General features: G+C 47.1%; 3 protein-coding genes across 3 annotated transcripts in view; all 3 read left to right on the top strand.

Annotated features, from left to right (window-relative positions):
- The window catches only part of LOC311329952 (differentially expressed in FDCP 6 homolog), a gene marked incomplete at its 3' end in the record, with an annotated part of 10,397 nt that extends 4,413 nt beyond the window's left edge, over positions 1-5,984 (top strand). Inside the window, exons 6-12 of the mRNA XM_084461904.1 lie at positions 530-638; positions 1,256-1,554; positions 1,890-2,056; positions 3,373-3,571; positions 4,086-4,176; positions 4,594-4,775; positions 5,169-5,984. Coding sequence (XP_084318030.1) covers positions 530-638; positions 1,256-1,554; positions 1,890-2,056; positions 3,373-3,571; positions 4,086-4,176; positions 4,594-4,775; positions 5,169-5,984 — 1,863 coding nt within the window. The remainder of the gene's footprint in view (positions 1-529; positions 639-1,255; positions 1,555-1,889; positions 2,057-3,372; positions 3,572-4,085; positions 4,177-4,593; positions 4,776-5,168) is intronic.
- Positions 5,985-12,424: 6,440 nt separating this feature from the next.
- Positions 12,425-21,312, top strand: ppardb (peroxisome proliferator-activated receptor delta b; the record flags this gene model as incomplete). Its single annotated transcript, XM_084461903.1, has 7 exons — positions 12,425-12,779; positions 13,426-13,697; positions 16,269-16,407; positions 17,275-17,477; positions 18,386-18,592; positions 19,426-19,669; positions 20,030-21,312. The coding sequence occupies 7 exons, from the start codon at positions 12,425-12,427 to the stop codon at positions 20,275-20,277; spliced, it is 1,668 nt and encodes a 555-aa protein (XP_084318029.1). The 3' UTR covers positions 20,278-21,312.
- Positions 21,313-22,831: 1,519 nt separating this feature from the next.
- Positions 22,832-25,898, top strand: mkrn4 (makorin, ring finger protein, 4). The gene is made up of 8 exons (XM_084461902.1): positions 22,832-22,936; positions 23,417-23,545; positions 23,655-23,932; positions 24,030-24,118; positions 24,246-24,484; positions 24,644-24,751; positions 24,846-24,969; positions 25,313-25,898. Exons 1-8 carry the CDS (start codon positions 22,869-22,871, stop codon positions 25,445-25,447), a joined length of 1,170 nt encoding a protein of 389 aa, XP_084318028.1. The 5' UTR covers positions 22,832-22,868; the 3' UTR covers positions 25,448-25,898.
- The last annotated feature ends 1,205 nt before the right edge of the window (positions 25,899-27,103 follow it).

Genomic DNA, 27,103 nt, shown 5'->3' with positions numbered 1-27,103 from the left:
CTGTATATATTCTAAATGCATAGATGGGTTATGAAATGATGGGCCCCTGGGTACCGACACGTAAAGCCCCCCCCCCTAGCCGAAATTTTTAATTTGCCCAATGACACGGCATCCAAATTTGCAGATGATTTGAGAAAACTCACAATAAAAGCAGCTTTATTCAGCTCGGTCTTGACTCGAGGGACCTCAACTCTGTGGGGAGGACCTGCTTTTTGGATTTCTCCCCAAAACAGTTGAAGGGCCCATATTGAGTACTCAGCCCCTCTAAAGTACTATAAACACTCACTTAAAAGCTACAGGTATCATGATGGTTTCTTTCTTGTGACGTCTTCAAAGTGAATGTTGAGGCTATTACTTCAGTTTTTCAGAAGGATTTCTGAGGCTCTGTTATTGAATGAATGACTAAGCCTTTTGACTATGTCACAAGAAATGCAAAGGGCCCCTGAGCTCTTGGGCCCCTGGGCCTGGGCCCGTTCAGTAACGTGTCTTTGTCTAAATGCACATGCAAACTAGATGTTCTGTTCGTCAGGTTCTACCAGACCGGGATGGGAAGAGGTGCATGTTCTGTCTGAAAACAATCTCCAAGAGCTACGAGATGAGCGCCTCGGACACCAAGCAGAGGCAGGAGTGGACCACAGGTGTGTTCTGGACCACGCCTCTTGATTTCAGTATATCAATCCCTTCAATCTATGATACCACAACCAGTAACAATATCACTAACAATATCACTGGTCACGCAGTAAGCATATTGTATTATATTCACATTTACTTGCTGGTCATTCAGGAAAGACTTTCATCCAAAACGACTTATAATAAGTACATTTTGTCAAGAGTCAGTGAAGCGCCTGTACATCCCAGCCATCATGACCAAAGCCTTATAGAACAGCACTAGTCACAGCGCTAGAATAAGGAAGAGGGTTATTTTGGGGGGGGGGGGGGGCGGGTACTTTGTAGTATATATTTACCACAGTATCGATCAAGTACAGTCAAGTACAGCTGTATGACATCAGAAGCCCTTCTCTGTGCCCCGTTGGCTCATGGGTAAAGGCGCGTACCAGTTCAAAGACAAAAATATTTGTTTCTACTTATCTTCTAGAGTTATCTCTTGATGCAGGGTTACTTTTACTGACTGAAACTGCTGAGGAGAGCGCTTGTCACGTGACAGCGGTACCGGACCAATATGGCGGCCGTATTTTGCGCCGCTCAATCCATTCCGAGTCATCTGGTGTTCATATCTACGCTCTGCGCCCCACAGCCATCCAGACGGCCATCCGACTCCACGTGGAGGGGAAGACCTCGCTCCACAAGGACCTGAAGATGAAGAGGAGGGAGCAGAGGGAGCACAGGGAGCGCCGGCAGCTGGCCAAGGAGGAGGAGCTGCAGCGCCTGCGCGCCCTGCAGGAGGAGAGGGAGCGCAAGCTGGCGGAGCTGGAGCTCCTGAAGGAGGCGCAGAGGCAGGCCCAGGCCCTGCTGGAGCAGGACGAGGAGAGGAGGCGCAAGCAGCATGAGGAGCTCCAGCAGGGCCTGGAGATCCAGCTACGCGACGCCGAGGAGGTGAGAGGGGAGGGGGGGGAGGGGGGGGGGGTTGGGGTGAGGGCGGGAAGGGGAGGGTGAGGGAGGTCAATGAGGGGAGAGTGGGGACAGGGGGGTTGAGAGAGGTGGGGACAGGGGGGAGGGGGGGGGGGAGGGGAGGGGAGGTTGAGGGAGGCCGAGGAGGTGAGAGGGGAGGGGGGGTGGGGGGTGAGTGAGGTGGGGACGGAGAGGAGGGGAGGGGAGGGTGAGAGTGGTCGATGAGGAGAGAGTGGTTGGGGTACGCCGGTTCTACATGTTCCCTGCTGTGTGTGGTCCCCCCCCCCCCCCCCCCCGCCCCCGCCCCCTCCCCCCCCCAGGCGCGGGCCAGCATGCAGGTGGAGATGGCCCTGAAGGAGGAGGAGGCGGAGAGGCAGAGGAAGAGGATCCGGGAGCTGGAGGAGATGCAGAAGCGTCTGGAGGAGGCGCTGCAGCAGGAGATCAGAGCCCGATTGGACGAGGAGGCCTTCCGCTGCGCACAGGCTGGGTAGGGGCGGAGCTACGCAGGCTAGGAACACGCGCGCACGCACATAGACGCACACACATGCACACATACGCACACGCACATACACGCACACACACACACATAGACGCACACAAACACACGCGCACACACACACATAGACGCACACACACACACACACACGCACACACACACACACACATAGACGCACAGACACACACACACACACACACGCACACACACACATAGACGCACACACACACACACACGCACACACACACATAGACGCATACACACACACACGCACACAAACACACTCACACACACACACACACACACACACACACACACACGCACACAAATGCACACGCACACACACACACACACTCACACTCAGAACTGACCACATGCAGACTCTCTCTCTCACACACGCGCACACACACATAGACACACACACACACACACACACACACACACACACACAGATTCAGATCCTGTCTGTCATCCGGCGGATGCAACTCACCCCAGACCCGCCTTAGACCAGTAAAGCGATTGGCCCCAGACTTTTTACATTCCATTCCATTACATTACATTACATTACATTACATTACAGTCATTTAGCAGACGCTTTTATCCAAAGCCACTAACAATAATTGCATTTAACGTAGGAAAAGCCAATGTTCTACTACTCACCAGAACTCACAAGTGCATCTCCTTTCTAAAACAAGTGTCTAAGAGCATCATCTAGTGCTGAAGGCAAAGTGCAAGAATAGCAATCTAAAGTACAGTGCAATACAATATAATACAATAAAATACAATAAGTGCTTAGGAGGGAGGATCGTTGTAGTACTTCTTGAAGAGGTGAGTTTTGAGCCTGTGGTGAAAGATGGGCAGCGACTCTGCTGTCCTGACGTCAGAGGGCAGTTGGTTCCACCACTGCGGGGCCAGGACAGAGAAGAGCCGTGACCGTGACGATTGACCGCAGGGGCCTCGGAGTGACAGGGCCACCTGGCAACCTGAGGAACTATACCTGACGCAATGGAGAGATTAAAAATGCATGACAACAGCTCACTAATGACTGGAGCTGCCAGGTTGATAAAAACGAATCTAGATTGTTCTCACCAGTAGAATACTTAGAGTCTATGAATCATCACAGTGAAAAAAACACCTGTTTACAGGTACAACATGCATTTGAGCGCAGAGCTCATCATGTGTGCACCTTGCAGATACAGTCAGCTCATTAGAGAAGCTGGTTGTCGCAAGGTTGAGGTTCCTGAGGAAGTAGAGTCATTAACAGAGGAAGTTGTCAAAACAACCGCTGATCTTCTCCCTCCGTGCAGCCTGCTGGAGGAAGAGGAGGACAAGATGAAGGCCCTGATGGCCCTGCGGGAGCAGCAGGAGGAGTACATCCTCCGGACCCAGAGGGAGAAGCAGGAGCTCAGGCAGGAGATGGAGAGCAAGTCCCGGGAGCTGGAGGAGGCCCAGAAACAGCTGGAGGACGTCCGCGCTAACCGGCACCGAGTGGACCAGGACGTGGTGGTGAGCATCCACACAACAATCTACTATAATCACACACTAGCTGTGTTCGCTCCCTCGTTCCCTCACTCCCTATTCCCTATATGGGGTTCACCATGTAGTGAACTACCTAGGGAACGGAGAAAATGTAGGGTACATGCACTGTTCCCTGAAAATCAAGGTGAATTGTGGGTAATAAATAGTGGACTATAGAGGGGACGAAAATTCCGTGGAGAATTCGGACACTACAAACAAAATGGCAGACGTCCTATATAGTGCACTATATAGTGAATAGGGAGCAATTCCGAACACAGCTACTGTATATTCATAATAGGCCTATACGTGATATAGCCTATAAGAGTATGGTATATGTCTTATTTATGTAATGGAACTGGGGTAATATGAGCTATATGTTATTAGTGTGCACTGTGTGATATTCTACATTTTTAGCCGGAGGATGTTGTCATGAACAGTCAGATGCCACTCATTAAATGTTGTAGTATTTCGTTATAAATATTAACGGTATTTTCATGTTCAGGCCGCCCAAAGGAAGCTCCGGCAAGCCAGCACCAACGTCAAACACTGGAATGTTCAGATGAACCGATTGATGCGTCCCATTGGGCCAGGAGGTATGTGTCTCACACACACACACACACACACACACACACACACACACACACACACACATCTAAAGATGTATATCTTTACATCATATTTCTATCGTCACTCCCACCTGGGCCACTAGGGACCTTGTGAATCTTTTATAATTAGGTCACTTTATCAAGCATTTCTTTCTCTCAGTGATTTAAGCTGTCGGTGTTACTATAACCCAATTTCAGTAGACTCACTTCCTGTAAAATGATATTTACAGCATGGAAGTGTGCTACTCCCCCCCCCCCCTACTGTACACCTGATACTTTTAACGTTTAAGTCACTACAGGCAACCCCTGGATACCAGGTGGCCGACATCCACCGCTTCAACTTCCTGTTCAGGGACCATCTCACGTTTGGTGTTCTTGTTTCCTCTTGTTGGTGCTGATTTGCAGAGAAGAGACCTTCGTTTGGTTCGTTCTCCAGTTTCCAGATCCCTTCCCAGAGAGATCCAGGCCTCCGTCTGAGACAGCGGTCCGACGAGTCTGACGACGAGAGCAAAGAGAACGTCAACAGCGGGTCCGCGTGCCAAACGGACAAACGGCTCTCCCAGGCCTCCAACGGTGACATGGACACCGCTTGAGCGTGGCGTCACCGGTGGCGTCTCCCCTTTGGGGTTTTCTGAGGGAAAATGGGACACAGACATTGGCCGGGTTTCCTGATTAAGAACCTTCTTAAGGAACCCTTCTTAAGCAACCCTTTGTATGGGAGTTAAGAAGTACTTTTGAGTTCTTAACTCGTTCGGGAAACCCGGCCATTGAGAGGGTATGACTACAACTTGAAGGTGGTGTGTGTACGCTTGAGCATTGTGGATTAGCGGTAGCAGAAAATGACAGATTTGTAAGGAGATAGCACACATGTCCCCAGCGGTGTAAAGTTACCTCTACCACCACTTTTGAATTAAGACTTCTCCACAGAGACAACTCACCTCCTCTAACAGCTACTGACTGACTGAAAACCTCTGCAGCAGGGTCAGCTCTGGTCTCCCTACCAGCAGGGTCAGCTCTGGTCTCCCTACCAGCAGGGTCAGCTCTGGTCTCCCTACCAGCAGGGTCAGCTCTGGTCTCCCTACCAGCAGGGTCAGCTCTGGTCTCCCTACCAGCAGGGTCAGCTCTGGTCTCCCTACCAGCAGGGTCAGCTCTGGTCTCCCTACCAGCAGGGTCAGCTCTGGTGTCCCTACCAGCAGGGTCAGCTCTGGTCTCCCTACCAGCAGGGTCAGCTCTGGTCTCCCTACCATCAGGGTCAGCTCTGGTCTTCCTACCAGCAGGGTCAGCTCTGGTCTCCCTACCAGCAGGGTCAGCTCTGGTCTCCCTACCAGCAGGGTCAGCTCTGGTCTCCCTACCAGCAGGGTCAGCTCTGGTCTCCCTACCAGCAGGGTCAGCTCTGGTCTCCCTACCAGCAGGGTCAGCTCTGGTCTCCCTACCAGCAGGGTCAGTTCTGGTCTCCCTACCAGCAGGGTCAGCTCTGGTCTCCCTACCAGCAGGGTCAGCTCTGGTGTCCCTACCAGCAGGGTCAGCTCTGGTGTCCCTACCAGCAGGGTCAGCTCTGGTCTCCCTACCAGCAGGGTCAGCTCTGGTCTCCCTACCAGCAGGGTCAGCTCTGGTCTCCCTACCAGCAGGGTCAGCTCTGGTCTCCCTACCAGCAGGGTCAGCTCTGGTCTCCCTACCAGCAGGGTCAGCTCTGGTCTCCCTACCAGCAGGGTCAGCTCTGGTCTCCCTACCAGCAGGGTCAGCTCTGGTCTCCCTACCAGCAGGGTCAGCTCTGGTCTCCCTGTCTGAGGCACTGAGACTAAGAAAGCTCTAACATCCCCAAACATCTCTCACATAAGAGAGCCTTTGAGAAGACTCCCCTCGCAGAAATACAAGAGAACAGATGCTTAAAACATGATCTCTGATTTTGCGAAACTAACAGGAAGTGTTCTTATCAACACATGAGGAGAAAGGTAATCTGAAGTGGAATATCTATAGGTAGAGGAAATTCATTAGGCTCATTGGTTTGAGCTTGTTTACTTTCTAAATTTGATTTCATTATTTCTTTTACATGCATTTTGACTGAAAGTAGGCTATGAGAAATTAGGTCAAGAGTGAATCCTTTTTTTTAAGAAAAAGAAGGCAGCAACCCATGCCTAATAGTATTTTACCAATATTTCATTATATGCCAAAGATTTGTAACAATACTTACAGCTTCTGTGGTCTTTGTATTTCCTGTTCCCGTTGCCAGTAAACCCACATGTAAATACTCCAGGTCACATGCCCTAACTATGCAACATGGAGGTCAAAGTGAATAGTTGCCTTTTAGTATGTATTGTAAAGGAGTAAATAACTAAACTGGAGTTGTATAACCTGTTTGTGGGTGTGTGAACTCATTGGTCATTATGGATGTTTTTGTGCGTGGCTATAAGCCAGCGCACCATAGATAGCGTTTGTCGGGTTGTCACTCCCTCCCTCCCTTACTCCGTTGGATGTTGACCTGCATTCCTCTTCTACCACAAGAGGCAGAAGTCTCAGCACACCAAAATAAAGAAGGAAACCAAAATCAACCCGCCGATCTCCACTGCACAAGTAGAGTGGCGGTGAAAGCATCGGCCCCGGTGGGGGCGATTTTGGGAAACCATACCCACACCCTCTGCTAACCTGTGGGTTTATTCCTACGTTTACTTTCGGCCTTTCCACCCCTCTCCCTCCCTCCTTTCGATCTCCTTTCCTCTTTTTTTGGAAGTACGGGAGAGATTCCATAGGAACAAGAACACTATGACATTCCGCATCTTCAAGTTCCTCGGTAGTGAAGTGGATTAAGCTTCTGACTCCCATGTGGGAGATCAGGGTTCGATCCCTGGTTGAGGACGAACCTGTTTGATTCCTAACTTTAGCCATGCCCTTTCTTCCTCTCCTCTCTGACCCCTTTTTTCAGACGGACGGGAGAGATCCCATGAGAACAAAACATTTTTTGTTTTTTTTAAGGAAATGTACAGTCTGTTTTACAGATGAATTAACTGTGTCAAACTGATTGCAGAAACTGGGTGACCAATTAAGTGACCAATTAGTCCCATTGATATACTAGACTTGTGCTTACTGTTATGTTTCTCTGTGTGTGCAACTCTGTGTTTTGTTTTCTGCTCCTCCTGTTCTCGGTCCCACTCCCAGATTCCTGAGTGGATCCAGTTATAATTAATATAATTCAAAGCATTTTAATAAATATGAGCATTGTGATTTGTCATTTGTGTTTGTCACTGGATGTTATAGAAGATATGTAAAAATGTAACTGATGTGTCCAGGCGACAAGACCTATCTTAATTTATCAGACATTATTTCGTGTCATTTCAGTTCACAGTTATTTCAGTGGCAGGACTAGCTTCTGTCCTACCAGTCCTGAACAGAAACAAGCCAGCCTCGCACATAAGCCAGGCTCGACCTGGCCTGGTCCTATCATTGCTGCATTGATAGTACTGTATCATGGTTCAACCATTTTTATTTAGGGGGCCAAGGTGCGAGGAACCCTATAGTAATTGTGTGCTTTTTCAGCCCCGACTGGTCGATTTTTACGAAACTTTGCACAGTGGAAGAGGGTAATGTCAAGATGCCATGGACCGGATTTTACACTGATTGGCCAAAGGGGGGCGCTATAGCAATCGATTGAAACTGTGAACTTTGAAGAGGCATATCTCATGCTCCTTTTAACCTAGTCATGAAACTGTGTATAATATATGGGTCTCCTCATGAGGAACTAATTTGCCTCAAGAAACCATAACTTCCGGTTATGTAGATTTTCCGATCTAGGGACCAATATCTAAAGTTCCATGTCGGCAAAAGTTTGAAAATGTAAATAAAAAAGCCATTATGAGCCAATGAAGATTACTGAGGGCGTGCCATTTCTGAATGGTTGGACAGAACAGCGCCCCTGATACACAAGTGGAGGCATGCATAGCTGGGTGCTTGGCTGATATCTCAGAGTGGATGACGATACATCACCTCAAGCTCAATCTGGACAAGACTGAGCTGCTGTTCCTCCCGGGGAAGGGCTGCCCACACCGGGACCTGGCCTTCACCATTGAAGACAAAGTGGTGACCCCGACTCGGACTGCAGGGAATCTGGGTGTGACCCTGGATGACCAACTGTCGTTCTCCGCACATATCACATCCGTCCCACGCTCCTGCAGATTCATGCTCTACAACATCAGGAAGATTCGCCCTTTCCTCGCTGATGAAACGGCGCAGGTACTCATCCAGGCCCTGGTCATCTCCTGCCTGGACTACTGCAACTCCCTCCTTGCTGGGGCCCCGGCGTCAGCCATTAAACCCCTGGAACTTGTCCAGAAAGCTGCTGCTCGCCTGGTGTTCAACCACCCCAAGTTCTCCCACACAACTTCCCTTCTCCGTTCTCTACACTGGCTCCCTGTAGCGGCTCGCATCCAGTTTAAAACTCTGGCGCTAGCCTACAGAGCAATGAAAGGAACAGCCCCCTCCTACCTCCAGGCCATGGTCAAACCATACACCCCCTCCCGAAGGTTAAATTAGGGTTAAGGTAAGGTTTAGGGTAAAGGATAGGCTTATAGGTATAGGGTTGGGTTTAGGGTCTGTGCATTTATGGGAACTAGATTTCTACATGGGCCATAGCTGTACCCCATCTAGCCACAACCCTGGAGGAGGACAGCTGGGAGGGGTCAAATGTAGAGGACGCATTCCATCACTGAACGTGTGTGTGTGTGTGTGTGTGTGTTTGTGCGTGTCTGTGCGTGTGTGTGTGTGTGCGTGTGTGCGTGTCTGTGCGTGTGTGTCTGTGCGTGCGTGTGTGTCTGTGTGTGTGTGTGTGTTTGTGCGTGTCTGTGCGTGTGTGTTCGTGTGTCATTGCCCTGTAGCCAATAAAAGGTCATGTAATTATATACATTTTCGTGGGCGTGTGTCATATACCATGTGAAGGCAGGGGGCGCTCTTCACCAAAGCTGTCATCAGCCAAGACAACTTGCTTGAAAGTGAAGTGAGCCGAGAGTCTGGTGAGAAGTGGTTGATCTGCACACGTAGCTGTCTAGATAACCGGGTTGTGCTGAGGCTACTTTCCAGGCTAGCTTATCAGTTTACCCTCTCCAGCACTGTGCATTAAGTCTCCCCCTGAGCTAAGATCTAAGCTACAGAAAGCTTGCTAACACCAGCTAGCTACATGCAGCTATTCGCAAGAAGCTACAGTTACTAGTTGTGATTTAGCTAAGCTAGCGTTAGCTTAGCATCGTCCATGGTTTGAGCAGGACGAGATGGACACGACGAGGTAAGTTAATAACCAATTCCTATAACGTTGACTAGCTAGTGCTAAGTGCTAGCTAGTGCTATCGTGAGTTGTGTGGTAAATGATTGGTGGTGCTAACTAGCTAGAGCTAGCTAGGTGGCTTGTTTAGCTAGCATGCTAGCTGGCCAGAATGCTACATTCCATCATCAATGTTGTTTGCTTCAGAGTTAGAGCCACTCGGGCCTCTCTCTGGGGGGGGGGGTCTCTCTCTGGGGGGGGGGGCTCTGGTGGGGGGGGGGTCTCTCTCTGGGGGGGTGGTCTCTCTCTGGGGGGGTGGTCTCTCTCTGGGGGGGGGTCTCTCTCTGGGGGGGGGGGGTCTCTCTGGGGGGGTGGTCTCTCTCTGGGGGGGTGGTCTCTCTCTGGGGGGGGGTCTCTCTCTGGGGGGGGTCTCTCTCTGGGGGGGGGGGGGCTCTCTCTGGGGGGGGGTGGCTCTCTCTGGGGGGGGTGGCTCTCTCTGGGGGGGTGGTCTCTCTCTGGGGGGGGGGGGCTCTCTCTGGGGGGGGTGGCTCTCTCTGGGGGGGGTGGCTCTCTCTGGGGGGGTGGTCTCTCTCTGGGGGGGTGGTCTCTCTCGGGGGGGTGGTCTCTCTCTGGGGGGGGGGTCTCTCTCTGGGGGGGTGGTCTCTCTTTTGGGGGGGGGGGGTCTCTCTCTGGGGGGGTGGTCTCTCTGGGGGGGGGGTCTCTCTCTGGGGGGGTGGTCTCTCTCTGGGGGGGGGGGCTCTCTCTGGGGGGGTGGTCTCTCTCTGGGGGGGGTGGTCTCTCTCTGGGGGGTCGGTCTCTCTCTGGGGGGGGGGCTCTCTCTGGGGGGGGGGGGCTCTCTCTGGGGGGGGGGGGGGTCTCTCTCTGGGGGGGTGGTCTCTCTCTGGGGGGGGGGGGGGGGGTTGTTAAGCTACCCAGCAAACACGCAACGTCAGGGAGACGTTCAGATCACGTCTTAATAACGTCCGTCGGTCCAGAACCCCGTGTGTTCGTCTGCTGGACCCCTCAATATTCACACGTCTGGCTTGGACCCCTCTAAGACGTCTGTGGACGTGCAGAACAGGTTCAATATCTGAACGACTAAAAAAACATTCATTCTGGCTCCTAATTGGATGTCTTTGGACGTCCGAAAAAGACAAGAAAGACGTCTAAAAGACGTATGTTAGACGTGTCTTTGCTCAGTGGGTAGGACATCCTGTGCTACTAGCTAGCATGCTAACGTCTCTCTGTCCATCACATACAGTATTTGTGTTGTTTTTGTTGTTGTTGTTGTTGCAAGTATATGTGTAGGCAATCTAGATAGATAGATAGATAGATAGATAGATAGAAAGACATTTATCGAAGTTTTAGTCTAGCACTAGTATTTTATGCATTTTCTGACTTGTTAATATCAATATTTGTTGTAGCTTAATTGGAGTGGTTTATGTGTTTGTGTTTCAAGCCCTGAGTCGTCCTCCATGTATAATTAAAACTCTTTCAGAGTGACTCAAAAAGGGAGGAATAGTGTGAGAACCAGCATGACGGGTTAGCAGTGATGTCTACCTAGAGCTGTCTGACAAGTCTGAACAGTCCTGGCCCGTTGTGAGGTTAATCTAACCTTACAGCCTGTTCTCTGAATCTAGGTCGGATTACTTTGCCTTGGGGAGTTGGGGTAGATCAAATAATTCTAATAGGTGTGTCTATGAGCTCGGTTTTTACTGCTGGGTGTACTTCCCGGTGAGTAGCCTACCCAATGCTACTGTTTTAACTCTATTCTCCAAACAGATGCGGATAAGGACACCAAATGCCATTGACTTTGCACAGCACAAGTGTGCCAGTCAAGGAAAAGTCATCACCAACCTCCCAGTGACCCCCATTAAGGGATTCAGATCATGGTCATGGGTGGACCAAAATCCACAGATTTATAATGGAGCAGATAGCTCAGTGGTGGGCCTACATCCACAGATTATAAGGGATTTTTGATCTGTCTGCTTCACACCGCCATTTTACCCTGGGGGTTCTAACTATTGTCACGTCAGGAATTTGCTTTTTGAGGGCCAAAACAATTCAGAGAGTAGCTCAACAAGTACATGGTAAATGGACTGCACTTATATAGCGCTTTTCCACCTTAGCGGCACTCAAAGCGCTTTACAATGGCCTCTCATTCACCCATTCACACACATTCACACACCAATGGTGGTAGCTGCCATGCAAGGTGCTAACCTGCTCATTCGAAGCAATTTGGGGTTAGGTGTCTTGCTCAAGGACACTTTGCATGTGGACAGTCGGAGCTGGGATTCGAACCACTGACCCTTTCGATCGTTGAACGACCCACTCTACCAACTGAGCTACAGCCGCCCCGAGTGTAGTACTCTGGTTGACCCCTCTCTGTTCTCTGAGACCCGTCCTAGATTGCTCCATTTGCAGAGCACTGGGTCTCTGTTCTCTAATCCCCCCCGACACAGAACTAGCACGGTCTGGAGCATTAGTAGCCCTGCTGTTTATCTGATTCTCCGGTGACACATGTGGTCCAGTTCTGCACTGTAATCTGAAGGACAACATCAAGGTCACTCATGTCCAACGCTACAGCGAACGCTACGTTTGGGGGGACATCTGTGTGTGTGTGTGTGTGTGTGTGTGTGTGTGATAGGGAGCTAAGGAAGTGTGTGTGTGATGTCAGGGAGCTAAGGAAATGTGTGTGTGTGTGTGTGAGATGTGTAGGGTATATTCTGTTACTTACCTAGAGTTTTGGTGGTAATGGACTGATTCAACCCGTTTATCCGGTTCTCTGAATTCCATACACACACACACACACACATACACACACACATACACACACTCACACACACACACATACACACACGTACACACATACACACACACAATATGAAGTATTATTTTGAATAGCCCGCTTATCACTCTCCACTTTTCACAGGGGAGCCATGGCAGCATCATGACAGAGGGGGAGGAGCTCTAGCAGCCTTATCAAAAGCCATGGATGGGTCTGAGCAGCCCGTTCCAGAGCCCACCGAGGGAGTGACTGAGTCTGTACCAGACGACCCCGGCACAGCGCCCCCTAGTGGCACAACCCCTCCCCAGGATAAAGCTGCCATCGGGTGGAAAGCCCCGGAGGTGGAGGCCTCAGACCATGGTGTGGGGGCTGACATGCAGGGGGCCGGGCGCAGGGAGGAGGACGGGGAGGACAGGGGGCCGGTGGGGTCCCCGGCCTCTAGAGGCTGGGCTGGGGGCCAGCAGAATGGAGACCGAGAGGAAGAGAGGAGACCGGGGCAGGATGGGAGCAGCACTCACAGCACACAGGGCAGTCCAGCAGCGGCCAGCAACTACACAGGTAAACAACAACAAAACAATACGAGGGAGATTCATTAGGTGCGTTTACATGACAAATATTTTTCAATCTGGTTGATTTCAATCTGGTTGAAGAGTTCAGCTTGAGCGTATACATGGGATACAAAGTAAACGGGTTGGATGTTTACATGCGCCAACGAAACAAATGTTTCGAACGCGCACGCAGCCGTGAGTGATTGCGTTACGATGGTTACAAACAGCTGACTACGGAACTGTCGAGCGTTCCTTTATTAGTCAAGTCTTGAGCATGCGCAAAAAGAACGCAGTACGCAGCATCAATCCGTTTCAAGGTAGTATACATGACGGACCAAACGGTTTCGAAAAGGTTTAAACTACCTCCTTGAAAGCGATTGGAATTTCAATCGGGTTGGGGCATTTCAGTCGGATTGAGGTGTTTATATGACATATTTTAAATCGGTTTGGTCTTCCAAACCTATTTGAAACCGATTCAAACGGTCCATGTAAACGCACCTATTAAGGCTGTTAGTGAACGAAGAGTTCCGGAACCCTCGCGAACGAAGAGTTCCGGAACCCACGCTGAGATCGGAACACGGGAATCAGGGTGTTCTGTCCCCGTCTCTCTCCCCAGACCTGTCTCACACCTCGTTCTGTCCCCCGTCTCTCCCCAGACCTGTCTCACACCTCGTTCTGTCCCCCGTCTCTCCCCAGACCTGTCTCACACCTCGTTCTGTCCCCCGTCTCTCCCCAGACCTGTCTCACACCTCGTTCTGTCCCCCGTCTCTCCACAGACCTGTCTCACACCTCGTCCCCTTCGCTGTCCGAGCAGCTGCGCCTGGATCGCGACGGCGGTGGCGGCGCCGGGATCAACATGGAGTGCAAAGTCTGCGGGGACAGAGCCTCGGGGTTCCACTACGGCGTGCACGCCTGCGAGGGCTGCAAGGTGAGAGGTCGCCATCGCAGCCCGGGTGAAAGGGCAACGTCAAAGGGCGAACATGTCTAATGACCTCACTGGACATGGTTGACCTTTGAGTTTTTTGTGAAATTTTTGTGAAATTTTGTGAGGTTTTTGTGAAATTTTTCACAACTCTAAACATAAAACTGAAAAGAGTTAATCATTTTGTCAAAACTCGACTCCAGCTGCCCTCAAAACCATGTTCTCATCTTCTCAAAACGGATTCTTTCCACCAAAATAATACACACAGCTATCACATGACTATCTCTTATAGAACATCTATAACACTGGTGTGATGTGATTTAAAACACTGCCATCAAAATACTCTTTATACATGTTTCATTTGTATCATTAGTCCATGATACTTATTCAAGTATAGACACATTTTTATCCTTTTTCTTTAGGTTTGTTTTTTTTGGGGCCCAAAATAGTTTGCAATTTTATTGTACAGTGAGTTCCATAAATATTTAGACATTGACACCATTTTCATCATTCTGGCTGTACACCACCACAATTGATTTGAAAAGGAACATTCAATATGTACTCTAAGTACTGACATTCAGCTTTAATTTTAGGGTATTTACATCCAAGTCAGATGAATGGTGTAACAACTTTATACCCCCCCCCTTTTAAGGGACCAAAAGTAATTGGACAATTGCCTGCTCAGCCGTTCCGTGGTCAAGTGTGTGTCATTCCCTCGTTATTTCATTTACAAGGAGCAGATAAAAGGTCTAGAGTTCATGTAAGGTACCTGTACTTACATTTGGAATCTGCTGCTGTCAACTCTCAATATGAAATATATGAAGCAAGTCATCATTAGGCAGAAGAATCAAAACAAAGATATCAGAGAGATGGCAAACACATTAGGTGTGGTCAAATCAACTGTTTGGTACATTCTTAAAAAGAAAGAACGCACTGGTGAGCTCAGCAACGCCAAAAGACCTGGAAGATCATGGAAAACAACTGTGGTCGATGGCTGAATAATTATTTCCCTGGTGAAGAAGAAAGACCCTTTCACAACAGTTGGCCAGATGAAGAACAGAAGGTAGGCGTATCCGTGTCAAAGTCAACAATCAAGACTTGACCAGAGTAAATACAGAGCTGTAAATACCACAAGATGGAAACCATTGGTGAGCTTCAAAAACAGGGAGACCAGATTAGAGTTTGCCAAAACACATCTAAAAAGCCTGTGCAGTTCTGGAACAACATCCTATGGACAGATGAGACAACGATCAACTTGTATCAGAATGATGTGAACAGAAGAGTATGGAGAAGGGAAGAAACTGCTCATGATCCAAAGCACCATCTCATCAGTGAAGCATGATGATAGTAGTGTTATGGCATCGGCATGTATGGCTGCCAATAGAACCGGTTCCCTTTGCTAATGTGAATGCTAACAAAAGCAGCAGCATGAAATGTGAAGTGTTTCGGGCAAAATTATCTGCTAATATTCAGCCAAAAACCTTTGGATAGCGCTTCACAGTGCAGATGGACAATGACCCGAAGCATACTGCGAAAGCAACCAAAGAGTTTTTCAAGGCAGAGAAGTGGAATGTTCTGCAATAGCCAAGTCAATCATCTGACCTGAATCCAATTGAGCATGCATTTCACTTGCTGAAGACAAAACTGAAGGGAAACCGTCCAAAGAACAAGTAGGAACTGAAGACTGTTTCAGTAGAGGCCTGGCAGAGCATGACCAGGGGCGAAGACCAGCGTCTGGTGATGTCCTTGGGTTCCAGACTTCAGGTTGTCATGACTGCAAAGGATTTGCAAACAAATATTAAATAAAATATTAAAAATGACAATTTGATTTATGATTGTTAGTTTGTCCAATTACTTTTGGTCCCTTAAAAAGGGATGTACCACCTATAAAATATAAAATGTGTTGTAATTCCTACACCGTTCACCTGATTTGGATGTAAATGCCCTCAAATTAAAGCTGAAAGTCTCCACTTGAAGCACTCTGCATGTTTCATTTCAAATCCATTGTGGTGGTGTACAGAGCCAAAATGCTGAAAATTGTCAATGTTCAAATATTTATGGATCTAATTGTTGATAAACTATAAAGACTTGCCATATAGTCATACAATGCTGTGAATATATCATATACGTAAATATTGCATCGCCATATTGTATCAGAATAGGATACAAAGGTGTGGCATTTTGAAGGCCGTGGTTTTCCAGGTGAACAAAGTGTGTCAAATGATTTAAGCGATTTGTGCTGAGACTCACTTGTGCAAAAATGTGATTTGGAATGTCTGTTTGAGAGAAAACAATGGAATTGTGCTGAGAGTTTAGCAGTCTGGAGTCCTGTTGATGATACATGGCTTCCAGGTTTTCAGAATTGTGTGCATAGCTATATTTTTGTGTGTATACAATGGAGAAAAACTAATAATATCAACAATAATATAATAATAATAATAATAATATCATCAATATATAATAATATCAAAACCAAATAATATCAACTGAAACAAGCATGACGGTGCCCTCTGTGTGTGTGTGTGTGTGTGTGTGTGTGTGTTTGTGTGTGTGTGTGTCCATGCGTATACGACGCAGGGCTTTTTCCGGCGAACCATCCGGATGAAGCTGGATTACGACCGCTGCGTGCGCACCTGCAAGATTCTGAAGAAGAATCGCAACAAGTGCCAGTTCTGCCGCTTCCAGAAGTGCCTGAACCTGGGCATGTCCCACGATGGTGAGGGCCTTGGACCTGACTGACCCAGCTAGTATGAGATAGTTAACCTGGGCATGTCCCACGATGGTGAGGGCCTTGGACCTGACTGACCCAGCTAGTATTACACATTTATTACCCTCAACCTGGGCATGTCCCACGATGGTGAGGGCCTCGGACCTGACTGACCCAGCTAGTATTAGATAGTTAACCTGGGCATGTCCCACGATGGTGAGGGCCTTGGACCTGACTGACCCAGCTAGTATTACACATTCATTACCCTAAAATCTATATTTTTGTGATTTATTATATTATAGTATAGTATCATAACGAATTTGGATGTTTTTTTAATTCAGAGGCCATTGCTGCAAATTTGCCTGGTAAATAAAGGTTACATCCTGTCGTGATGTTTCTGCTGTGATGAGGCCTGTTGTGATATTCATTCATTCATTCATAATTAATAAAAGCCTTTATTTAGGCTCGGAAAATACATTGAGAGTGACTAAGCCCTCATTTGCGATTTCACAGAGTAAAAAATTAATAAAATACAATATTGTTTGGTTTAGTAGCAGGCCCAGTACTGATAGTGACCACCTTGTGGGGCGGCTGTAGCTCAGTTGGTAGAGCGGGTCGTTCAGTGATCGAAGGGTCAGTGGTTCGAATCCCAGCTCCAACTGTCCACATGTCGAAGTGTCCTTGAGCAAGACACCCAACCCCAAATTGCTCCCAATGAGCAGGTTAGCACCTTGCATGGCAGCTACCGCCATTGGTGTGTGAATGTGTGTGTGAATGGGTGAATGAGAGGCCATTGTAAAGCGCTTTGAGTGCCGCTAAGGGGGAAAAGCGCTATATAAGTGCAGTCCATTTACCATTTACCGTTTGTGTACCCAGCTATCAGGTACGGACGCATGCCCGAGGCGGAGAAGAAGAAGCTGGTGGCCGGGCTGATTGCCGAGGAGCAGGATCTGCACACCCCCGGGAGCTCTGACCTGAAGACCCTGGCCAAGCAGGTCAACACCGCCTACCTGAAGAACCTCAACATGACCAAGAAGAAGGCCCGCAGCATCCTGACGGGCAAGACCAGCGGATCCTCCGTACGTCCTCTGAATTCTCTCTACTCTGAGCCCATGTCAGGGAAAAGAAGTTTTTTTCTGGTCCTTAGGACTTGAGCCTAATTTATGCTTCTTGAAAAGTTTCGCTCGACAAATGTCGTTTCACAAAATAAAAGTGTCGCTCGAAGTGTTGCATTTATGCTTCAGGCGACACTTCGCGTCGTCTCTATGGAAACAATCAGCCTTGTCATTCTGTTGCGCGTTTGTTGTCATTCTGAGAGAAGCGGCTTTCTGAGGGAAAGAGTTTAATCTGAGGTAAAGAGGTTATTCAGAGAGCGGTTTTCATTGTGTGTTGTTTTCATTCTTTCCCGCAGTACTTGGGCATCTCTGAAGGGGCAGGGATGAATGGTATAGATGGAGATATCTCCTCACAAGCTGGGAGAGACGTTCCTCTACTCCTTCCATGACAGACAAACGTCAAATGACAGACAAAACTAAAACAAGGCTGTGGAACAAGCATATCCATGGCAACGCACAAGCTTTCTATCCAGCTATCCAATCACACTTGAGCGACAATTTGTGACGGAGTCAGCGACATTAGAAAAAAACGTTGGTGCACGACAGCCCTCAGCGACACTTTTTTTTCCCCCACAAAAAGTGTCGTCCATGACGTCAAAAGTGTCGAGCGACGGTTTTAAAAGTGTCGAGCGACGAAGCATAAATTGGGCTTTATACTCCTAATCCACTTGGGAAGTGTTGATATGATAGCTTCGTGATCTGAGCCATATTCATCGTCTATAACCATCGTTTTGTCATTTTGATCATTTTCCATATTTGTATAAAGTTAGGATACTGATTCCTCAGTTAAGAGTATTAAAAGTTAGTAGATCAGTCAAGATTTCGAGTTGAGGCCGCTGTTAAAGACGGACGCGTTCTCTCTTGGGTTCCAGCCGTTTGTGATCCATGACGTGGACACCCTGTGGCAGGCGGAGAGCGGTCTGGTGTGGAACCAGTTGGTTCCGGGCGCCCCGTTGACCAAGGAGATCGGAGTCCATGTGTTCTACCGCTGCCAGTGCACCACGGTGGAGACCGTGCGAGAGCTCACCGAGTTCGCCAAGAGCATCCCTGGCTTTGTGGACCTCTTCCTCAATGATCAGGTATGAGCTGGAGTCCACCTGACAATGCACCAAACATTAGAGGCCTTTATGTCATAAGTGGCATGTTTCCTGTAGTTTAGCAATTGTTACCAATAGTAGGCATGTATAATATCTCTCTGATTTATTATTGTGTATCTAAAGGCAAGGCAAGTTTATTTGTAGAGCACATTTCAGCAACAAAGTGCTGAAATTTAAAGTGCTTTACATGAGACATTAAAAGCATCAAGACAAAGTGCAAGAAACATAAAAGGTCATATAAAATTAAATGTAAAAAAAAAAAAATCTAAATGTGATAGTTCACTCATTTCAGTCTGGCTACATTAGCATGGTGGTTCATTAGCATGGTGGTTCATTAGCATGGTGGTTCATTAGCATGGTGGTTCATTAGCATGGTGGTTCATTAGCATGGTGGTTCATTAGCAAGGTGGTTCATTAGCATGGTGGTTCATTAGCATGGTGGTTCATTAGCGTCGTGGTTCATTAGCGTCGTGGTTCATTAGCATGGTGGTTCATTAGCGTGGTGGTTCATTAGCATGGTGGTTCATTAGCATGGTGGTTCATTAGCGTGGTGGTTCATTAGCATGGTGGTTCATTAGCATGGTGGTTTATTAGCATGGGTGGTTCATTAGCATGGTGGTTCATTAGCATGGTGGTTCATTAGCGTGGTGGTTCATTAGCGTGGTGGTTCATTAGCATGGTGGTTCATTAGCGTGGTGGTTCATTAGCGTGGTGGTTCATTAGCGTGGTGGTTCATTAACGTGGTGGTTCATTAGCGTGGTGGTTCATTAGCGTGGTGGTTCTTGATCCTGATATGAACTATATTCTCCCCCCAGGTCACTCTGCTGAAGTACGGCGTTCACGAGGCCATCTTCGCGATGCTCCCCTCCCTCATGAACAAAGACGGGCTGCTGGTGGCCAATGGCAAAGGCTTCGTCACCCGGGAGTTCCTGCGCAGCTTACGGAAGCCCTTCAGCGAGATCATGGAGCCCAAGTTTGAGTTTGCCGTCAAGTTCAACGCTCTGGAGCTGGACGACAGCGACCTGGCTCTGTTTGTGGCGGCCATTATTCTGTGTGGAGGTGAGACAGGTGACAGGGAGTGCTGGTCCACAAAGCTCAGACAACTGCTTTACTGAAACGTCAAGGGACCTTAGAACATGCAACACCAAGCAGCCATAGTGGATTATATGAGAAATCTTACCGTGGATTGTGCCTTTCCGTTCAAGCTTTAAAAAGACTATATGGTTTTGATCGGCCATAGAATAGTCCACTGTCCTCAGATAGGTTGTGCGGAGTGTTATAGATTTATTATAATAATTAAAAGAATAGTCGAGAATGGAAAAGCGCTATATAAGTGCAGTCCATTTACCATTTACCATTTAATTTGAATGTATCTATTCTAGGAGATGGTAACCCTGAGCTGTCCCCTCTCTCCACCAGACAGACCAGGGCTGATGAATGTGAAGCAGGTTGAGCAGAGCCAGGACAGCATCCTCCAGGCGCTGGACCAGCATCTCCAGGCCAACCACTCCGACTCCCTCTACCTCTTTCCCAAGCTGCTACAGAAGATGGCCGACCTGCGACAGCTGGTCACGGAGAACGCCCTCCTGGTCCAGAAGATCAAAAAGACTGAGTCGGAGACCTCTCTGCACCCGCTCCTGCAGGAGATCTACAAAGACATGTACTAGTCTTCCGCCCGACACAGACTGTTCTTTATAGACTGCTAGTTAGAATCTGCTCACAAAATGAAGTGATGTGTATATTCATGGACATCCATCTTGTATATACAGTATTTATGCGGCGCTTGTATTTTAAGCGCTGCTTTCTACGTGGGTATAGAATTTACGAGGTGGGCGACTGAGCCCAAAGGTTTTAATACTGTAGTTATACGGTAAAGCTAACTCTACAAAGTCAAATCAAACACTCTTTGGGATGGACATTCCCACCACAGCTTAAAGGGGCATTCCATGGTTTTTGATATTTAGGCAATGCTGCGTATTAGTGTCTGGGCTCCAGAACTGATGGTACTTTAGCTAACTAGGTATGACACTGTTATTATGGATGCATATATGCATATATGGAAATGGTTGGCTTAAGCACATGCATTTCTGGAGCCAGGGCTAGCGAATAGTCATGGTCTTAAATGCATCTACCAGTATTGCCAAATCATTTTAGAAAATGTTCACGCAGCTAACACTCCAGGAGTACCGCGAGTTGTTTTACCAGAGTGTTAGGAGTTTTACTGTTGAGGAAAGAAAGCCTTTTTATAGGGATAGATAGATTTTCAATTTCCTTTTGTCTAATGGTTTTCACCTTCTCAGGCTGCTATTGTAGCTAAATATGAACAACCCAGAAACACTAGCTTTTTTCTACTGCTAGAAGGGAGAGTGAACAGCTCTAGTAATGTAGAGCTCTCAATAATACTTTCATTTGTGCAATACTAGCGTAACTAGAATACTTTCTCAGACCCGAATGAGTTGAATCAATTAACTGTACGTTTAAAGACTGTGAAAACCAGAGTCACAATGCAGAAATGACTGTTCATAATATTCAGTTATTTATGAACGTGCATTGAAAGCTGTTTTTTTATTTTTTATTCTGTACCAAGTGATGAATAACCAGCAGCCCAAGTCAGGTCCTTCACTGAGACCTGAGTGTATACTAACTGTATATTATATAATGTATGTTTTACTAGTCCAGACAACAGCTGTATCATTTTATTCAGACGGTATGATATGAAAGATTAACATCTTGTATTTATAACATCACAGGCCTTGTAAGGTGTCAGGACGATATGCAGGTATAGAACACAGAGCTCCAGCCTTTATAAAAGATCTGTTCTTAGAAACTGTGCTGTGCGATGTTTTTCATTTCATATCCATTTGAAGAGCTGCACTCCACATGTGCTGAGTTTCATTTTCTGGATTTGTTACTCGGAATGCTCAATGAGAAAGTTTCAAATTAATATTTGTGTCCCGTCTGTTTGACCTTTTGAGGGTCTGTTTTATCAGGATTTTTATCCAGCTTCTCCACATCTGTTTCCCCTAGATTTTGATGAGGGTTCCTCTCTCTACCACAGGCACTAAGACTTTAGTTGTTAATGGAACAGGCATCGTAAAAAAGATAGAATGTGTTCATGTGAATTGTCCATAAGGAGGGACAAAAAAACGACCTCTATTATAGCATGGCTCCTTAGGTGCACAGCTAGATTTATATATCAGTATTTCATTAGTTTATGGAATAGATATTATACTTTTCCATTGGTCATTATCTATGAAAAAATAAAAACCCCTAACAAAAGGGGGTCTAAACATGGGGTCTAAATATAGCCTAAATCAATAATCGTATCAGTCATTCCAGAAGTAATGCAGCCTACTTTTTAAATTTGGTGTCATGCCTTAAGTTTAGCCGTGTAAACTAAATTACACACAGAAGAGCTACAGAGTTGCTGTGACGTTTGATAACAAATCATATGAAACAACTTTGGATTAATTGGGAGCCATGCTTGAGGGGGAAGAGACGGACCGGGCTGGTGATGATTGGTTCATTCTCCTAATGGCTGGTTGGTCTGGAGACGCCTTCATCCTATTTAGCGAGCTTCTGGGACTGCTTGTCAAGTAATGCCCAGAAAGCAGGATGGACACGACAAGAGTAGATTCATTTGTTCGCAGTGGTGCCATTTGTAGGTAGGCATCTAATGACTTATTTGAAACATTTCTAAACCTGCCACAAGCCTTCAAAGAGCACGGGACATTGTAACAAGTGTCAGTTGGAAAGAAAGATCAAAGAGAAAGTAAAGTGATAAGATGGTCTTCCACCCAGCATGATCACCTGATTTATTCGAGGAAAATAAATGTACATCAGCCTTATAGAAGCACAGGACGCCTGCTGACTTGCTGTGGGTGATTCATGCATCGGGTCTGATCTACAAGCTGGGCTGCAACACTAGATTTTATATATAAACCAAAGTTTGGAGCAGGTTTGGAGGAAGTGTGGTCCATGGTAGAAGGGCTGCAACACTAGATTTTATATATAAACCCAAGTTTAAGCAGGTTTGAAGTTAGTCTGGTCCCTGGTAGAAGAGGAGTCTAGTTTGGAGCAGGTTTGGAGGAAGTGTGGTCCATGGTAGAAGGGGAGTCTAGTTTCTAACCATGGCAGCATCGCTGGAGCACGAGGTGTCGGATTTGCATGGGGTGTGACGTAGCAAGGCTTAACTGTTTGTTTGGTCTTAACTTGACAACTCAAGTAGTCTACGACTGACTAAACTGGTGGACAAAGGATGGAACAGTTTGGGTTTCCATACAGAAAACCTTCCAAAGATGTGTTTGTTAGTGGCGGTATTTGCAGGTATTGTATTCAAACACTTCCTAGCTAGAGTAGGCTAGTCACCCAGGGGAAAAAAAACTTTGCTCCTAATGTTTACATCCGCTTTTGGGACAAAGGGTATGGTTTTGAGCATATTGTACGATATACGTTAACTTTACATTTAATAAGTATTGAATTAGACTTTTATTGCTACTTTGGTACCGGAAAATATTTTTGTAAGTTTTTGTAAAGTCGTTACTATGCCAGCTGGAAACCCGTTAGATGCAACTTCCTGCTGCGAGGATTCTCTTTCTGTTTTACTAATGTTTTTAAACTTGACTTTACTGCCGTAAAGTGCAAGCAAGGGAGTGCATGACCCAACTTCTTCCCTCATTAATTGATTGATTGATTGATGTTACTACCTGTGCACATGTCAAAAGTAAGCTTTGGAAATGATATCTTGCAACTGTAGCCTATATCTGTAGCCTGCAGTGATGTTTTGCATCTGTTCATTTCTTTCAGGCAGTTCATTAATGGCTCCTGCAGTTTCGGTCCTAGGTGTCATTTTCTACATGAGTGGCCGGCGGTGCCATCAACTCAAATATGCAGGTACTTCCAGAAAGGTGGATGCTGGTTTGGGGAGAGTTGCAGGTAAGCCTAGCAAATACATAATAGTTGTCTCTCATCCTCCCATCTAGATGCAACTTGCACTGTCATAGTTGGACTAATCTTATGTTATTCCCCTTGTCCTATGCTCCAGATATCTGCATGTCCTCCAGTCTCATGGCGAGGCATCCTCAGCAGCAGGTAGAAGGGGTTCAGCGCCCGTGGCCCATAGCAATGGGCTCTACTATCCACCGACGGAGCGCAGAGGATCTGCCCCCTCTCTCCCCCAGGCCCACGGGTTCATCAGCCAGTACCGCTGGGGCTCTGACTCCACGCTGACCCATATGCCCGGCCTGCCGCACGGCTTTGAACATGTGACCACGAACATTGCCGAGGAAGAGGCGGCAGAGACTGCTTCGCCCCCACAGCAGGGTAACTATCGGTGTCAATAAGCCTAATTGTCAGCGTTTGTAGCATTTCATGAAGCATAAGATTGTTCTTCTGTCTCCTCTCTGTTACTCTGAATCAGCTCGACAGAATCTTGAGACTTCGGCTCGATCGATTTCCTCCGGTCCCTCGTTGGCTCAAGCAGGCACGGCATTCGAGAGCCAACAAGAGGTGTGTTACATTATGGAAATGGAACTTCTACCCCCTGTGCTGTCTCATGACGCAACAGCATTGTGATCCCAAGGAATGCGGCATGGTACACAATCTGGAACTTGTGTGTCCCCCCCCCCACATCTAGGATGAGACCTCCGAATCGCAGGCGGGTGCAGCCGCCCCTGCTGAGCAGAGGCAGAGGGAGACGGAGGCTTACGTCCAGAGCAAAGACGTGACCTGCGGCATCTGCATGGACAAGGTGTACGAGAAGACCAGCGAGGAGGAGCGACGCTTCGGCATCCTGCCCAGCTGCAATCACCCGTTCTGTTTGGGATGCATCATCACCTGGAGGAAGACCAAAAACTTCCAGGAGGATGTCATCAAGTAAGTGTTTGTAGTGAACAGGACTTGTTTTGTTTTATTGGACTGCACTTATAGCGCTTTTATCCAAAGTGCTTTACAATGGTTTGCCCTTTCTTAGTAGGAGGAATGTCTCTTTTTGTCCTCTGGCTGAAAGCAGTCTAATGTTTGTGTCCATCTTAGGGGTTGCCCACAGTGCCGGGTGAAGTCTGCGTTTTATGTTCCCAGTAAATATTGGGTGGAAGGACAGCCAAAGGAAACTCTGATTGCATCCTTTAAAGAGAAATGCAGGTGAGCATGGCAGTCTGCTGGGTGTGATGCCAGATTGAGCTGTTTTCCGGTGGTGTCGTGTTACATCATCACCGTTTTGTTCCATCTCTTCCAGTAAAAGAAGATGTGGTTTTTTCATGCGGCAAGGCTGTTGTCCTTTCAAGAGAGAGTGCCTCTATCGGCATGAGCTGCCTCCTGGCTATTGTCCTGCTCCACGCCGGCGTCGTTCAACGCGTTCGGTGAGGGATTGTTGGGTACACACACACGCACACACCACCCTAGAAAAATCTGCCTCCATTTTCCCTGGTATTAAAGGGGGGGCTTTCTATTGTTTTTGATGTTCAGGTAAACACAATTTTAACATTCTTCCACTATGGTACATCATACCAGACTGTTTGTCAAAGCCTTCACTGTGGCATTAGATGCATAAGGAGTTTTGCTGTGCCTTTTTGGCACCTGCGGGCTTAGACAATCTGGCATGATCTATTCCAGTGGGGGAATAGAAGACATTTTGGCCTGAATATCAGAAATCGTGGCGTGCCCCTTTAAGCTTTTCTCATGTTCCCCTCCCTCTCTTATCAGCGTCATGCAGTGAGTCTGGATGATTTGGACAGCCTGCAGTTACTCGATTATGTAATTGCAATGAACCTCCTGGACGACTTGCTCGACGATGATGACGACGACCTAAGCGACGACCATGAGTATTACCCTTTCTGAACTTTACCCCACCTTGCACCCAAGCGCTTCTAAGGACCAACTTGGCCCGAACACAGGCTTTTTACAACCAGACTGCCGCCGACTGCATTCGATCATGGTGTATCCTGCTGGGTTGCATCTGCTTTCCATGGTGATGTGAGGCTGAGACGTGGACCAGTGAGCTCTGTAGGCCCACCAACGACTGGAGCCTGACCCCAGACTCTGACCCTAGACTCGGAAGAACAGAACCCTGACTAGACTTAATCTTTTGATCAATGGTCCATTGGAGTTTTCAATTTCTGTCTTTCAATTGTTCACAATGGGCTTCCATGAAAATGGAGGATTAATATTGTTGGTCTTCAGAGCTTTCCCCTGTTTCAATGGTTGCTCTTGCACAAAAATGTATGTCAGTTTTGCCAAATGTATATTTTTTCCACATTTGAGATTTTAAAGTGTAATGTGTGTATTTTGGAGTGGGCCTTGAGAAGAAGTAGGCTATATCTTGTCCTGCTACTATTAATTCACCTTATTCTCTTGAGATGGTTACAGCACCTCAACTGTTGACTGGCATGGCACATTGTTCCAATGTTGACAAGCTAAATGACCTAATGTCAGATTTTATCATTTTAAAAAAAACATTTAAAAGAGAATAAAAGTTTCAATGTTATGCATGCATATTTCTTTAAGTTGCTACAGGTAGTTAATAAATTGTTATACATCTGGAAGTGTTCTGTGGTTATTTACCTATACGTTATGAATGCCAACCTACATAACCCACTGTAGGACAAGACTTTATGGTAGTTTTCGGCTTATGAGCCGTACGGTCATATCAGATTAATGGATAGGTCAGGGCATTAATATAGTTTCACCTTAATTTATTGTTACCCACATAGCAGTCAGTACAGGCTGAAATCCATGCTGGGCATAGGGAAATAATATTAATACAAGATGACATTCAACAAAACTATTCTTAATTGCATTTAACAAGGCAAAAGCTCTTGTGAGCAGTAGTATATGAACTTTAATTCGTCCATCCTCAATATTTTCATGCCAATTCGCAACTCACCTGAATGAGCTCAGGTGATCAGGATGGTGATGCCAGTCAAACGCAGAATATTAGGTCGTTTCGAATGAGTGGCTAAACGATGCCCTTATCCGTAGTTTCCAGAGAGAATGGGTTGCTTCTGATTTGTTTTTAAAGTCGGATCGCTTGATGCCTCTGAAGCAGTGAACTCCTCTGTAAGGGAAGCAGCTGTTGGCTCTCCCAAAAGTAGATAGAAATAACCATAACTAGATGACTAACTAATTTGCATAATATGCATATTTACAAACATATTTTTGTTGTCATATAACTAGCCTTTTTATTTTTTATTTATTTATAGATATGCATTGTGGGAGTGAGATTGACAGAGTGAACCGTGTGAGCAAGGCAGCTCGAGCTCTGAGCGGTCACGGTGCACGGTTCTCGGTTCTCGTGAGCTCGGTTGTAACGTGAACCGTGGAATGGGATATATGAATGGGATATATGAATGGGATATATGAATGGGATATATGTTAGATGCTTTTGCAGAGTTTTGTCAACACAACCATCCCCCAAACGACCAGAAAAACTCGCTAGATGTATCGCTGGTCGCTTCTGGAAAGTAGTCAGATAATAATATTATATTATATTATTAT

This window comes from Borostomias antarcticus, assembly GCF_949987555.1.
Source record: "Borostomias antarcticus genome assembly, chromosome: 3".
Lineage (NCBI taxonomy): Eukaryota > Metazoa > Chordata > Actinopteri > Stomiiformes > Stomiidae > Borostomias > Borostomias antarcticus.
Note: the sequence above shows the minus strand (reverse complement) of the source record. Positions and strands in the feature narration are given on the sequence as shown.

Coding starts and splice junctions, on each gene's coding strand:
- mkrn4 (XM_084461902.1), top strand. CDS start 22,869: ATGGAACAGTTTGGGTTTCCATACAGAAAACCTTCCAAAGATGTGTTT. Junction 24,485..24,643: donor TTCCAGGAGGATGTCATCAA/GTAAGTGTTTGT, acceptor TGTCCATCTTAG/GGGTTGCCCACAGTGCCGGG. Junction 24,752..24,845: donor TCCTTTAAAGAGAAATGCAG/GTGAGCATGGCA, acceptor CATCTCTTCCAG/TAAAAGAAGATGTGGTTTTT.